Genomic DNA, 13,840 nt, shown 5'->3' with positions numbered 1-13,840 from the left:
CCTGTATTACAACACATGTGAAAAGGATGTCATGATGTTGCAAAGATCTAAATGTGAGACTAAAAACCGAAAAGCTTTTGGAGGAAACAGAAGATTGTATTCATGATCTTGGAGCAGGACACAAAGACTATTAAGTATACAAGAAAAAAAATTGATACATGGACTTTTTACCAAAAGACAGCACTAAAAAGTGGAAAAGATACATAATAGAAATGGGGGAAATTATATAGAAACTCATGTGTGTGTTTATGTTCATAAAGAACTACAAATCTATAAGAAAATACTTTTCATTAAAGATTTATTTCTTTTATTTTATGTATGTAACTGCTTGCCTGTTTAGTATGTGTACCACATGCATCTAATGCTCCAGGAAGCCAGAAGGGGGTATCAGATACCCCTGGAACTAGAGTTACATATAGTGAGAGATCTATCAGACACACCTGTGGTGCTGACCACGTCCAAATGGGCATGGTCACAGTTGCATACGTGAGTGTGTGGGAATTGGTCTGGAGTGAGGGACAGGCTTGCTCACTCTCTCTGGGTTCTGGTCGGGTCACAGCGTGCAGCTAAGCTTGGATCCTCGGAGTGCTGATCCTGAGTTATCGGTTTCTCATGTAAGTGATTTCTCCCCAATAAAATGAACCTATTTCATCCCAGTCCTGTGTATCATAATTTGTACAACCACGGTTACAAAAGGTTTTGAGCCATCATGTGGATATATACACATGGCACACAGACAATGTATGCAGGAAAAACACTTATACACATAAATAAGTAAATACATTTTGTAGGGGAAGCTGTAGCCACGCCTACTTAGGGGCTGGCTTCAGGTGTGCCTGACCATGCTTTCGAGGGTGTGGTCAGGGTGACATAGAGTAAGGCTTTCCGGGGACTGTTTCTCTTTCGCTTTTACTTTGGTACTTGCTGGACAGACTGCTGCCACACTGGCTGGCTAGGTTGCTCTGTAAGTAAGGCTTTTCCCTATTAAATACCCTTATATTTCTACCTGACTCCATATTGGTAATTTCCCACTATATCTGGTTGTCAGGAGTGGGATATTGGAAACTTACACCCCATTTGGGACAGGCTGTGGGTCTCACCAGGCCTGCGGCCTTGGCAGGGAAAGGTCCCTCTCTTCACAGGTGTTCCCAGCTCCTAGCCGACCTGCTGCCGCTGAGCTGCTTCCAGCTTGGAGACTCACACAGACCTCCTACGGTTTTACCACTGTGCGCTCAGGACCAGCTTGGACTGCTGTCTACCCGCACCCTGAGGCTTCCAGCTCTTGAACCAAGTTGGGAGTTGGAGTAGGTCTCGGCTTTCAGCAGGGTCCCTGCAGTGGCCTTAAAGCTGTTCCGCATTCAGTGGTTGCGGCCACAAGGCCATATACTCTCTAAGATAAGCGCAGCTGCTTTTGTGACCTCTCTCCACAGGTGCCACCCACCACTGCCAAACGCTGCAGACTAACTGAACACCTTTGCCACCCACTGGTCAAAGATAGTTACTGCATCTGGAGTAGAAATCAGGTAAAATTATGGCAGAATATTTATCATTTGCTAAAATTGGTAATATTTTTTCTTATTATGTGAATTCAATGTTTGAGGAGGATGCTAATCTGCCAATTACCGGCCTATATACCATAATGGCAGTTATCTTGCTGGTACAAATAATATTACTAGCCAGAGGTCTCAGAAACAGGGACAGAGATAACCTCACCACCTGCTTGCAGGAAATAACAGCTTTACGCAATGAGGTTTTGGAGAACAGATTAGGTCAGATGACAATTGTGCAGCAAGTGGAACAGAAATTGGATGATAAGCTTGGCTCTGTGTCCAATACGCTAAAGACAGAGCTGTTTGATGAGATGCAGCATATTTATGAATAAGATAAACACAGAGAGATCCTCCATGTCTGAGGCCTCAGAGGCTAGGCTGTCAGAAGACCATGATGAGCTAAAGAATATCTGTAGCCAGCTAGAAACTCAGATAGGCAATGTTACCCATAGGGTTGAAGAATTGGACAATGCCATTCAATCAATTATTGAAGCATCCAAGGTAGCAGATCAGAAATTTGAGTCTAGATTTGAATGTTTGGAAGATAATTTACAGTACACGCTGACAGATTACATAGGTCCATACGGTCGATTGCTGAGGACTCAAAATCAGCAAATCATGACATGGAATCTAGACTCCAATACCTAGAAGGCAGTTTCCATGCCATCCAGATGCTGACTAAGGATGATTATATTAAAGACCTAGAAAAACATGTAGATGAGCAGTTAGAGCAATTTACAGATTCACTAACATGCTTGGAATCTTTTATGACTAAGGAGATTGAAACTTTTCAAAAGGATATCATTACTAGGCTTAAAGATCATTGGGATGCATCAGAAGCAGAATCACTCCAATCCCAGGCACCTACTCCACCCAGGTATCGTGACTATTCTTCTAAGGTTGTTACTCGTACCCAGCTACCATGGTAGAAAAGCCAGCTCCTAAGAAACACCCTCATGGATGGATGGCTTATGAATGGCAACCTATACAGCTGAAGGATCTTAAGAATATTAAAGAATCAGTTGTCTCATATGGTCTCCATAGCCCATACGTAAAACAGCTATTACATTCATGGGCAACCTTTAACAGGGTGACACCCACAGATTGGGAACGATTGGTGGCAGCAGCTGTACTTGAGAATTCATGCCAAATCCAATGGAAGGCATTAGTAAGGGAAGAGGCAAAGCTCCTTGAGCATCAGGGCATAAAGGAAGGTTTTGAAGCCCCTCTAGATAAGCTTCTTGGTCTGGGTATTTATGCTGACCCACAGGATCAGGCTGAATATGATGACGATATATTGTCTCTATGCAGGAAAGCAGCATTAAATGCCTGGGATAAGGTTCGTGAGCTGGGAGAACCCCTAGAAGCTTATACCAGAATAGAACAGGGACTTACAGAACAGTTCCAGGACTTCTTACAAAGGTTAACTAGGGCAGTAGAATTACAGGTAACAGATCTAGAAACAAGACAATCAATTATATATACAATAGCTTATGAGAATGCAAACCCAATATGCAGAAGAATACTTTTGCCTTTAAAGATCAGATCAGCTCCGCTAGAAGAATGGGTTTGTATGCAGCCAACATTTACTATAATGTGCAAGATACTGGAGCTTGGGTAGGAGAAGCCATCTCCAAAGGTTTAAAATGGCAACAGGAAATTAAAAGTTCTAGAGGTGAGGATGCAAGGGCTTGGCAAGGAGAAGCACCTTACAGAAGTCAACATAGGTACCAAGAGGCTAGAGGTTACTACTACTATGAACCAGAACCTTGGGTAGGAAGAGCCAAGGAATGCACCAGGAACCTATATGTTTCAACTGTGGTAAAATAGGACATACTAAGAGAAATTATAGACAAACGAATTCTAACAATGCCTCATATGGAAGGCCACTGCCTTCTGGATTGTGTAGAAGATGTGGTAAGGGCAGACACTGGACCAATGAATGTAGATCAACCCAGGGACATACAAGGAAACCTGTTAAGGTCGGGAAACCCCAAGGGGGGCCTCAAGAAGTCCCCCCACTTCGAAAAATGTTGGATCATTCACAGTAGCAGTGGGAGACAATCTCTCACAGGACCAACAGATAGTTCTTTGCCTATTGTGAAAAATGATACTGCTCTAGATGGTAGTTTGAATAGTGATGAAGAATCAAGTGTGAATGGACAAAATGAGAAACACATATTTTGGCAAGCTTCTATTAATGATAAAAGGCCTCAGTTGAAAGTGAAAATTAATAATAAAGTTATTTCTGGCTTAGTAGACACTGGGGCGGATGTAACTATTATTACCCAAAAATCTTGGCCTCAGAAATGACCTCTTAGAGAGGCAAATGTACAAGTTTTAGGAATTGGAACTCTATCTAGAGTTCGGCAGAGTGTTAACCCAGTGGTCTGCATTGGACTGGAAGGACAGAAAGGGATACTGAAACCATACATGGCAGATATAGCTATAAATCTCTGGGGTCGTGATCTCTTACAGCAATGGAATACTCAGATTAATATTCCTCCAGTGTCGGATACAAATTATGTACAATCTTTAGATAGTAGGAAAGATCTGGTAAGATGCTATGGAAAATGTTTACCAACCATCCATGCTGTACAGAAACTAGGTACAAATAATGGACCTTCAGAGGCCCTGCCATTGAAGTGGCTTACAGATGAACCAGTTTGGGTAAGACAATGGCCTGTGACCTCTGAGAAGCTAAATGATTTAGAAAAGTTAGTACAGGAACAGCTAGATGCTGGACATATAGAGGAATCTACCAGTCCTTGGAATTCTCCTGTATTTGTTATAAAAAAGAAGTCAGGTAAGTGGAGAATGCTGACAGACCTGAGAGCCATAAATAAGGTAATTCAACCAATGGGCTCTCTGCAACCTGGAATGCCATTACCTTCCTTAATACCTAAAGGATGGCCTATCATAGTCATTGATCTAAAAGACTACTTTTTCACTATACTGTTACAGGAAAATGATAGAGAAAAATTTGCATTTACTGTACCAACTCTTAATAATTCACAGCCAGTTAGGAGATATCAGTGGAGAGTTTTGCCACAAGGAATGCTAAATAGTCCTACTTTGTGTCAACACTTTGTACAGCAAGCTTTGGAAATAATTTGTAAGAAATTTTCACAATCTCTTGTTCATCATTACATGGATGATATTCTTTTATCAGATTCTAATAAGGAAACTTTGGAACGTATGTTTGAAATGGTGAAGGAAGTTCTGCCTCATTGGGGTTTACAAATTGCCCCAGAAAAGATACAAAAAGGAGATTCTATTAACTATTTAGGTTACAAGATAGACTTACAAAGAATCAGACCTCAAAAGGTACAAATTAGAAGAGATCGTTATCAAACTCTTAATTCTCTTCAGAAATTATTAGGGGAAATTTCTCAGTTACAGACGATTATTGGTGTAGAAGGACATGACTTAAATCATTTAAAAATGGCCCTTAAAGGTGATAAGAACCTAAACAGTCAGAGAATATTATCTGCTGAGGCAGAAAAAGAGTTACAATGGGTAGAAAACAGAATATTGGATGAACATGTAGATCAGATAAACCTTGATTTAGACTGTATTCTGGTTATCTTGCCATCCAGAGAATACCCTTCTGGAATACTGATGCAAAGGGGAGACACTATATTGGAATGGATATTTCTGCCACATAAACAGAATAAAAAGTTAAAGACATATATAGAAAAGATTTCTGATTTGATTTTAAATGGAAAATTAAGACTTCGTCAACTGACTGGAAAAGATCCAGCAGAAATTATAGTACCTTTAACTAATGAAGAAATTTCCTCCTTATGGAAGGATAATGAATATTGGCAAATAGCTCTTACTGACTTTTTGGGGACAATTAGCAACAACTATCCCAAAACTGACAGAATTAAATTCATAAAAAAAACAGTCTGGATTCTTCCACATATTGTAAGACAAACTCCCATTTCTGGAGTTCTTACCTTCTAAACTGATGCCAACAAATCAGGTAAGGCAGGTTATAAAGCAGGTGTAGTTCAAAGTCCATATACATCTGTACAGAAGGCAGAATTATATGCAATTCTCATGGGATTTTACAGAACCTCTTAATATAGTTACTGATTCTCAATATGCAGAGAGAGTTGTGTTACACATTGAGACTGCAGAATTTGTTCCTGATAATACAGAATTAACCTCATTGTTTTTACAATTACAGGAAACAATCAGAAACAGAAGTAATCCTATATACATTACACAAATCAGATCCCATACAGGTCTGCCAAGCCCACTAGCACAAGGCAATGATGAGATTGATCGTTTATTAATTGGAAGTGTGCTAGAAGCCCCAGAATTTCATAAGAAACATCATGTAAATAGCAAAGGTTTGAGAACAGACTTCTCCATCACTTGGCAACAAGCCAAGGAGATAGTGAGAAACTGTCCTACTAGTTCCTTTTATAACCAAACTCCATTGACAGCAGGTTGTAATCCTAAGGGCATTTGGAGAAATGCGGTTTGGCAGATGGATGTCTTTCACTTTGCAGACTTTGGAAATTTGAAATATGTGCATCATACTATAGACACATTCTCAGGGTTCCAATGGGCAACTGCTCTTAACTCTGAAAAAGCTGATTGTGTAATTACACACCTGCTAGAGGTGATGGCAATTATGGGTATACCTGCACAAATAAAAACTGACAGTGCTCCAGCATATCTCTCTACAAAATTGGAACAATTTTTCAAATATTATAACATAAAGCATGTTACCGGTATACCACACAATCCTACAGGACAAGCAGTGGTTGAGAGATCTAAAAGAACACTTAAGGAGATGCTCAACAAACAAGCTTGGAAGACTAAACCCCCCAAACATAGGTTGCATAATGCTTTATTAACACTAAACTTTCTTAATGCCAATGAAAAAGGACAAACAGCTGCAGAAAGACACTGGACTACAGAAAAAACTGCTGAACTCAATCAGCCGGTATACTTCAAAGATGTAATAACCTCTGTATGGAAACCAGGACATGTGTTACATTGGGGTAGGGGTTTTTCATTGGTTTCTACAGGAGAAGAAAAACTTTGGATACCATCAAAGTTGATCAAGATTTGAGTGGAAAAGGAAAAACCTCTTGATGAGGACAAATGACAGGTATTCTACTAAGGTATATCTTATAAACTAAATAGAAACCTCCCAAAGGAAAGGGAAGTGTTTTGCTTTTATCTTCACAGGAAAACTCATCTCCAGAAGGCAAAGGACACTACATGGGTAGATACTTAAGAAGAGAAGGTAGCTATAACCTTCAAACAAAAGGAATGTGCCATATGGTAAACTTTACAGCTGTCTCTCAGAGAACTCTATTTCTCTTTATTTCCTAGTCCCTATTCAATTAAACCAATGCTGGATTTAGAGGTGGATTTGGCTTTCCTCCTCTAAAATCCAAGCACGTCATTTAACTAAACTTTAGTGTATCTGTATTGTAGCAAGAAGCCAATTGATGTAATACAGAATAAAAGAAGAATTTGGGGACTGTCTTTGTATTTTCTTGGATCTTTCTCTCAAGGTCGACACCCTCTCATAATTGTTATGCTCTCATGGTTGCATTCCCCAGCACGTGTACATACACAAGCAAACATTTCCCTGCTAACTGTTTATGTTTGAATCCCACACAGCCAATGAAGACCTGACAGCAATCCCTGGACACCCTGGAAAGAAAATGGGCCACACCTCCTCGACTGCACTGGATCCAACTTGCTCCATTTCAACTGACACTCCGGCCAGAGGTTCGGGTACTGACTTCAATCAAGTTGAGGATTTTAAGTGAGATCTTCAATCAAGTGAATCCCATCTAACATGGACTGGATACAATTCATTCAAGACTTTCACTATACTAACATTTTCTTCCTACAGGACCCCACATGACTATCGTTGTCCCATTTCAGCAGGAAGTAACTTGGAGGATGCTACGCCCCCTTTCCCCATTGTTGTCATTTAGGATAAGGTATATATATCTAGTTAGGGATAGCTTCCTATTATTTATGGTTGGGATTGGAAGGAGGTGTTCAGGCTTGGACACCTCTCTCAGATGACTTTAGGGTTTAGTTAAAATAGATAGTTAGGATGTGACATATCTTCTTATATTTTACCTTTATGATTGTTAATTTTGGATACTTTACACTGTTAAGTTTTAATCCTCTTTTAGACTAAAAGGGAAATTGTAGGGGAAGCTGTAGCCATGCCTACTTAGGGGCTGGCTACAGGTGTGCTTGACCATGCTTGCCTTGTCGTGGTCAGGGTAATGTAGAGTGAGGCTTTCAGGGGACTGTGTTTCTCTTGCGCTTTCACTTTGGTACTTGCTGGACAGACTGCTGCCACACTGGCTGGCTAGGTTGCTCTGTAAGGAAGGCTTTTCCCTGTTAAATACCCTTATATTTCTACCTGACTCCGTATTGGTAATTTCCCACTATAACATTTCTTAGTAGTTTATCTGTTTTGCTTATCTTTTAAGACTGTCCTTGCAGGTCTCTGTTTTGCGTTTACATCCTTGGCTCATTTCCAATCTTAATCTCACCTTTTCCAATTATTTTATCTTGGTTTACTCTGTTAGGGTTTTTTTCCCCCTGAAATCTTAAGTTCAGGAAATCAGAATGCACTGCCTACACACATGTATGGAATGGTCAAAGAACAACTTTAGTAAAAGATTAAAACAAATAAATGTGTTTCTTATAAGTACCTATATTTTTTTTTAAAAAAATCAATTTAATAATGTATCTTTAAATGGGCATTGAGATCAATCTATTTATACTTATTTCTAAATGTTGACATGTTTCTACCATCTGAGTTTATTATCTCAATTGTTCCACAACTTATCTCCTTTAAACCTTTCAGTACTTTAAACTTCAATATCTATGTAATCTCCTTTTTTATCTTTTCAACAGTCGATGTTTTTATTTCATTCCTGGTGCTTCTAATGTTGAGATAATAGTAATATTATCTGAACTTTTAATTCTGGATTATTATGAACATATTTTCTCTTCTTGTTTTGCTTAAGACACCAATAACCCTTACACCAGGTATGTAAAGACACCCGTATATACAGCTCCATCAACTGTGCGAAGTGTTGGCCTCTGTGCTGGACTCTCTGAGGTCTTGAATATTTAAAAATACTTTCACTATTTCTTTTCATGCTAATGACCATTTGGATGGATATAAAATTTTAGGTTTAAAGTTATTTTTTCTTTGATGAACTTAAAATATTAGCCCAGTTATTCTCAAATTGCATACTACTGCTGAACAGTAGGGTGTGTGATTCCTCCTTACAAGATCTGCCTGTGTCTTGCTTTAAACCACCTTCATTAGGAGAACCCACAGAGAGAGACCATACCTGACTGGCCCACAGGTCCCTTCAGTATGTAGCAGTTATTCAATAAACATGTTTCATTTTGGGTATGTATCAATAACTGACTAAATCTTGTTTCGTAGTTCATGAGCTTCTTCCTAATATCATTTTATTGAACGTTTCATTAATTTGGAATGCAACAACATATTCATAAATGCATGCATATGTATGGATAAGATAATTTATAATTCAAGAGAAACCTTGTAGTAGAATGGCAGAAGGAATTCTAAAGTGTTTAGGATGAAAATATATAGGAGGAAAAAATAACCCACAATTAGTTAGGCACCATAACATTTCCATCCTCTTATGGGTGTGTCTATCAAGGCTAATGGTCAAAAACTAATGTCTAAAACTTGAATAATGATGTGTAAATTACTGAACACAGGCCATGTTTGCACAGTGGGAGAGACCATGCAGGAACTAGCCCCAAACCTTGGTCACCAGTGCCTTTGCAGAGTATGGCCACAGAGCAAAGTACACACTTCAACTCATAGGAAATGGCTTATGGGAGAAAGTGTGCTGTTCATCTTTGTCTCCTGACAGTACCTGAAAATGTAAAGTCAAATGATACTTGCTAAGATGAGGGTCACTATTTAAATAGATACTGAATTATTTAAAAATAAGCCACTTTGCAAGTTGATCTCACACACAATTGTTCCTCACTATGAAGTGAAGGTAAAATTTTTTGACCTGGGATCTAATCCCTTCACAGCTGTCTTTTCTTCCCTGGTTTCCTTTCCCATTCATTTTCTTCAGCATCTTATCTGTCTGTCAGATTGAAATTCCTGGCCTCATAATACCTGTCCCTCTATTTCTGACCATTTAAAATTCCCTGTGTCTTCTTCCTTGAATTCCAAGTTATATATTGCTTGCTTTCTTTACTAGGTTGTAAGTTCCTTATTTCAGAGACCATGCCTTTTATGTATATACATTTTCATTACCTAGCACAGGGCCTGACAAGTAAGTGTTAAGCAGTAGAGAAGGAATAGAAAGTTTGTAGCAAGGAGTTGACACATGATGAGCCATGAAGAGGGCCTCTCAACCATTGACAGCCCATGGTCCAGTGGGAGAACATTAGAAGAGACAAAGCATCAGGACCAGAGGCAGCACGAAGAGGCCTTGAAAACAGTCTTCTCTTCAAGAGGAGCTACATTAGGAGAAATACCACAGGGGCCCTGAAGGGACAAACATACCCTTCAGTTCCAAAAAAACAAAGGGAGTTCTGACTTTTATTTTCAGGGGGTAGAGGCCTGGCAGACTTCATGCCACATGAAGGCTGGCCTATAAGTCAAGGGTATAGGGGTAGGACTAGGTAGTAGGACCATAAACTTATCCTGTAGCTACAGAAGGGAGAGACTGCAAGCACAGCTTCTTCCTTTCTTACCAACTCTGCATTCCAGAGAGAGAGAGAGAGAGAGAGAGAGAGAGAGAGAGAGAGAGAGAGAGAGAGCCACAAGGGGACTAGGAGGAGGAGGGGCTGCTAGTAGGTCTATGACCTAACAGCATGTATTAAAAGCATGTTGAAGGATTTACCCATGAATGAAAAATCCTTGTAAAGCTCAGACTGGAAGCTACCTTTTTATAAGCCACAGGAGAAGAAAAACAATCCTCCTAATATATATTCTCTCTATGCCAATTGTCTTAATGTAAGAGGTCAGAAGAAATTCCTTGGAGATGTGTTTTTAAAATGTAAATTCTTGGTGTCAACCTGTGACCCAGGGATTTGAAGAAAGTGAAAGACTTCCAAAAAGGTCTAGTAAGAAGTGCCTGATCCGAGCTGACAGGAAAGAGGAAGGGGAAACAGCTGGCCAAAAATACCAGTGCATTCCCAGCCAGAGGTCTCTTCAAATCCTGCCCCTGCCGATAGGCATGAGGGTCACCTCGGCTTCTCTTCACATCTACCATTCAGCTTTTGAAACCACAGGGCACTTAGTGTTTATTTGAAATTTTGTTCGCTTAAATGTATAGAGAAAAAATAATTCTTTTTCTTGGAATACATTTAAGATATGTATCATGCTTCAAAATGCACAATACATAGGCTAAACTTCAGACACTTTTTGTCCAATAAAGCTCTTTGAAAAGAAAATGTTACCAAGCATTAGGTATTGAGAAAAGCGGGCCCTGATATGAAGCAATAAGGCTTTGAGGGAACCATCTTGCTCACTTTAGACGATTTCAAACAGAGGACATGAATTACAGGAAGGGAGACTTCAAGCGTTAGGAAGAAACGAGTCATGCCTTTCAGAAGCTTGTAAAATGCCAGCATTCTAAATTTCGTGCACTGAACTTAGGAGAGTCCAATATAGTACACAATATCTGTCACTTTTTAATCCATTTGGCAAAGATTTCAGAGAGACAAATGTTAGAGGCTTGAAAATGGAGACTTCTGGAAAAATGACCAAAGCCAGAAATAAAGCTGAACTAATTAGAAAACAAATAATTAAATGGCCAAACCCGAATGTTGTGTGATGCTGAAAAGAGACAAATTTCTAAAGCATGCCATCTGTTTTACAACTTCGTATTTTCCTGTACTACAGATCTACTCTGTACTTTTTACAATGATCTCGCGGGTAGGCCAGAAATAATTACAGCACAGAATCCTAGAAGAGATCAAAATAGTTACAGAAGAGGGCAGATACATTACATGCTTGAGAGAAAACTATGTATTAGCCTTAAAGAAAAAGAATTGCTATTCAAAGAAGTGGTTCAAAATTGTAAAAAGAAAATTAGAGAAATTAAAACTGATACCACAATATATTTATGGTATCTAAACTTATCGGGGCCTCTTCTGGACATTGTAGTGTTAAAAGCAGGTTGTGAGGCTTCTTCTGTCTTTGCGTGATTCCTACTTTATCTCTGGGGCCTGGTGGTTTTTACATGGTATCTATGTACTCATAGTTTATTACTCCAGTTCCAGACCCATATCTATTTATCTATTTGACATGTCTACTTGGCTAGCACATAGCATTTTAAACTTATCACACCTAATTCAGATCTTGACTCATCACCCATGTCCTGCAGGGAGAATCTACTCTTCCACAACTATCCACATCTCAATAAAAGGAACCACTGTTCAACCAGTTGGAGCAAAATCTAGATTTCATTCAATGTTCCTCCCATGCCTTTATTATTCATGCAATCCACCATCAAATTCTGTGGTTCACATTTCCTCATCCCATCCCTCTTTTTTTCTTCAGTGCTCAAGATCAAACCCAGGATTTTGGCATGCTATGCAAATACCCTACTGCTGAACTATATCTACAGCCCTTTCATTCATGCTTCTAAATGCTGTATCTCACATGTTTTCTTTGTTTCTACCATATCTAAACTGCCACCATCTCTCAGAAATGATACCTCAATATTTACCAAATTCTATATCTCTAACTCATTGCCCAACAAATGCCTGGAATGACTTTTAAAATGTAACTACACAAATAATTTTCATTTCAGATATAATTGTATTAGTGTCCTTGGTAACTAAAACAGCATCTAGCTAAATATATATTTAATTTTTAGTGAATAGTATCAATAATGATCTCATATAGTGCTGGTAATTTCTAGTATCAAACCTCATACTTTCCTTGTGATTCCTACAGACCTAATGACAGTGAATTGTTCACTCAAAAGAAATCACTCATAATTGATAATTGTAACAACAAGGATTAGGCTTGCTTGCATATCCCAAAATATTGTAAAGTTACAAGAAATTTACTTTCTGCTAAAACAAAAAGTTCTGGAATAGATTGGCATGATGACTTTGTTAACTACATGCCCTGGTACTCTGTATTTTATTGTTGTTTGTCAATCCCAGTTTGTGGTTCTGCTTTGTTGCCCAGCATGGCTACTCAATCACCAGCCATCACATTCCAAGCCACCAGGAAAGAGGAAAGGCATGAAGAATGCTATGCCTGCTCCATTTAGGAGCAGACTGCACAGTTCCTTCACATCTCATTAGCCGTCAATGGTGACTAAAACCATTGGGGAATAAAGACACACTTAACTGGATAGCAAAGTTTCCAGCTAAAGACTCAATAGCAGCCTCACCCAAGTTCCAGCTGGGACTGGGTCCTGTTCTGGCATAGGGATGCAAAGGATGCCAAAGTGTCTGCACCAAGGTTTGTAGTCTAATGGTGGAGAGCAACATGCAAATAAATAAAGACTAAATATTTCAGCCTAGGTAATAAAGACCATTAGGAAGCATGTCCTCCACGGTCCCCCAAAGCTTCCATACTCAGAGAGCTGAGTGAGCCAGAACTTGTTCTAGACTCTACATCTGGAACCTGTCCCAACTGCTTCATCTGCATCAGTTTCATAACATATTTCTCAGTTCTGTTCTACTGGACATGAAGCCTCTGTGACAGAGAACAAACAAAGTTCATTTGAATGTCTATAAATACAGACAAGCAACTGTGGTGACAGTCGGAAACATTTGGAACTGCCCATTTCAGAAATGTGTCAAGACTCACTACTTCTTTTTAACTTGTCAGAAGATGGAACTAATTGACCGCTTCAGGACTACAAGACCATGTAAAATGAGTGATGTCAGAAAGAAAGTTTTTAAAAAGGAGCGCTGTAACTTACTGTCAACCACTGGTTATCTAGAAGCTCCTTAGCTGTGATTCTGTGAGCAGGATCTACTTTCATAAGTTGTTTCAAAACATTTTTTGCTGCAAATAAAGGGGAGAAAACCTTGAAATCTTATTTCTCTTAACCTCAGTTAATGTCACACATCAGCTGGGCATGGTGACACAGGTCGGTAGCCCCAGCTACTTAAGAAGCTGAGACAGGAGTAGTGTTTGAGCACACAAATTTGAGACAAGCCAAAAAATTGAGACAACTCAAGAGAGAGACACCTCCCCCAACACTGCTAACGAAAACAAAGCAAAACAAAAATTATTCATTTCCCATTTA

At 39.2% G+C, this 13,840-nt stretch overlaps 1 protein-coding gene across 1 annotated transcript in view; it reads right to left on the bottom strand.

Annotated features, from left to right (window-relative positions):
• The window catches only part of Stk33 (serine/threonine kinase 33), a 90,415-nt gene that overhangs the window by 34,709 nt on the left and 41,866 nt on the right, over window positions 1-13,840 (bottom strand). The window contains exon 10 of the mRNA XM_027410341.2: window positions 13,511-13,596. Within this exon, the coding sequence (XP_027266142.1) occupies window positions 13,511-13,596 (86 nt within the window). The remainder of the gene's footprint in view (window positions 1-13,510; window positions 13,597-13,840) is intronic.

The sequence above is a fragment of the Cricetulus griseus genome, chromosome 3, assembly GCF_003668045.3.
Source record: "Cricetulus griseus strain 17A/GY chromosome 3, alternate assembly CriGri-PICRH-1.0, whole genome shotgun sequence".
NCBI lineage: Eukaryota > Metazoa > Chordata > Mammalia > Rodentia > Cricetidae > Cricetulus > Cricetulus griseus.
This window is presented reverse-complemented; position numbering and strand designations above follow the sequence as displayed.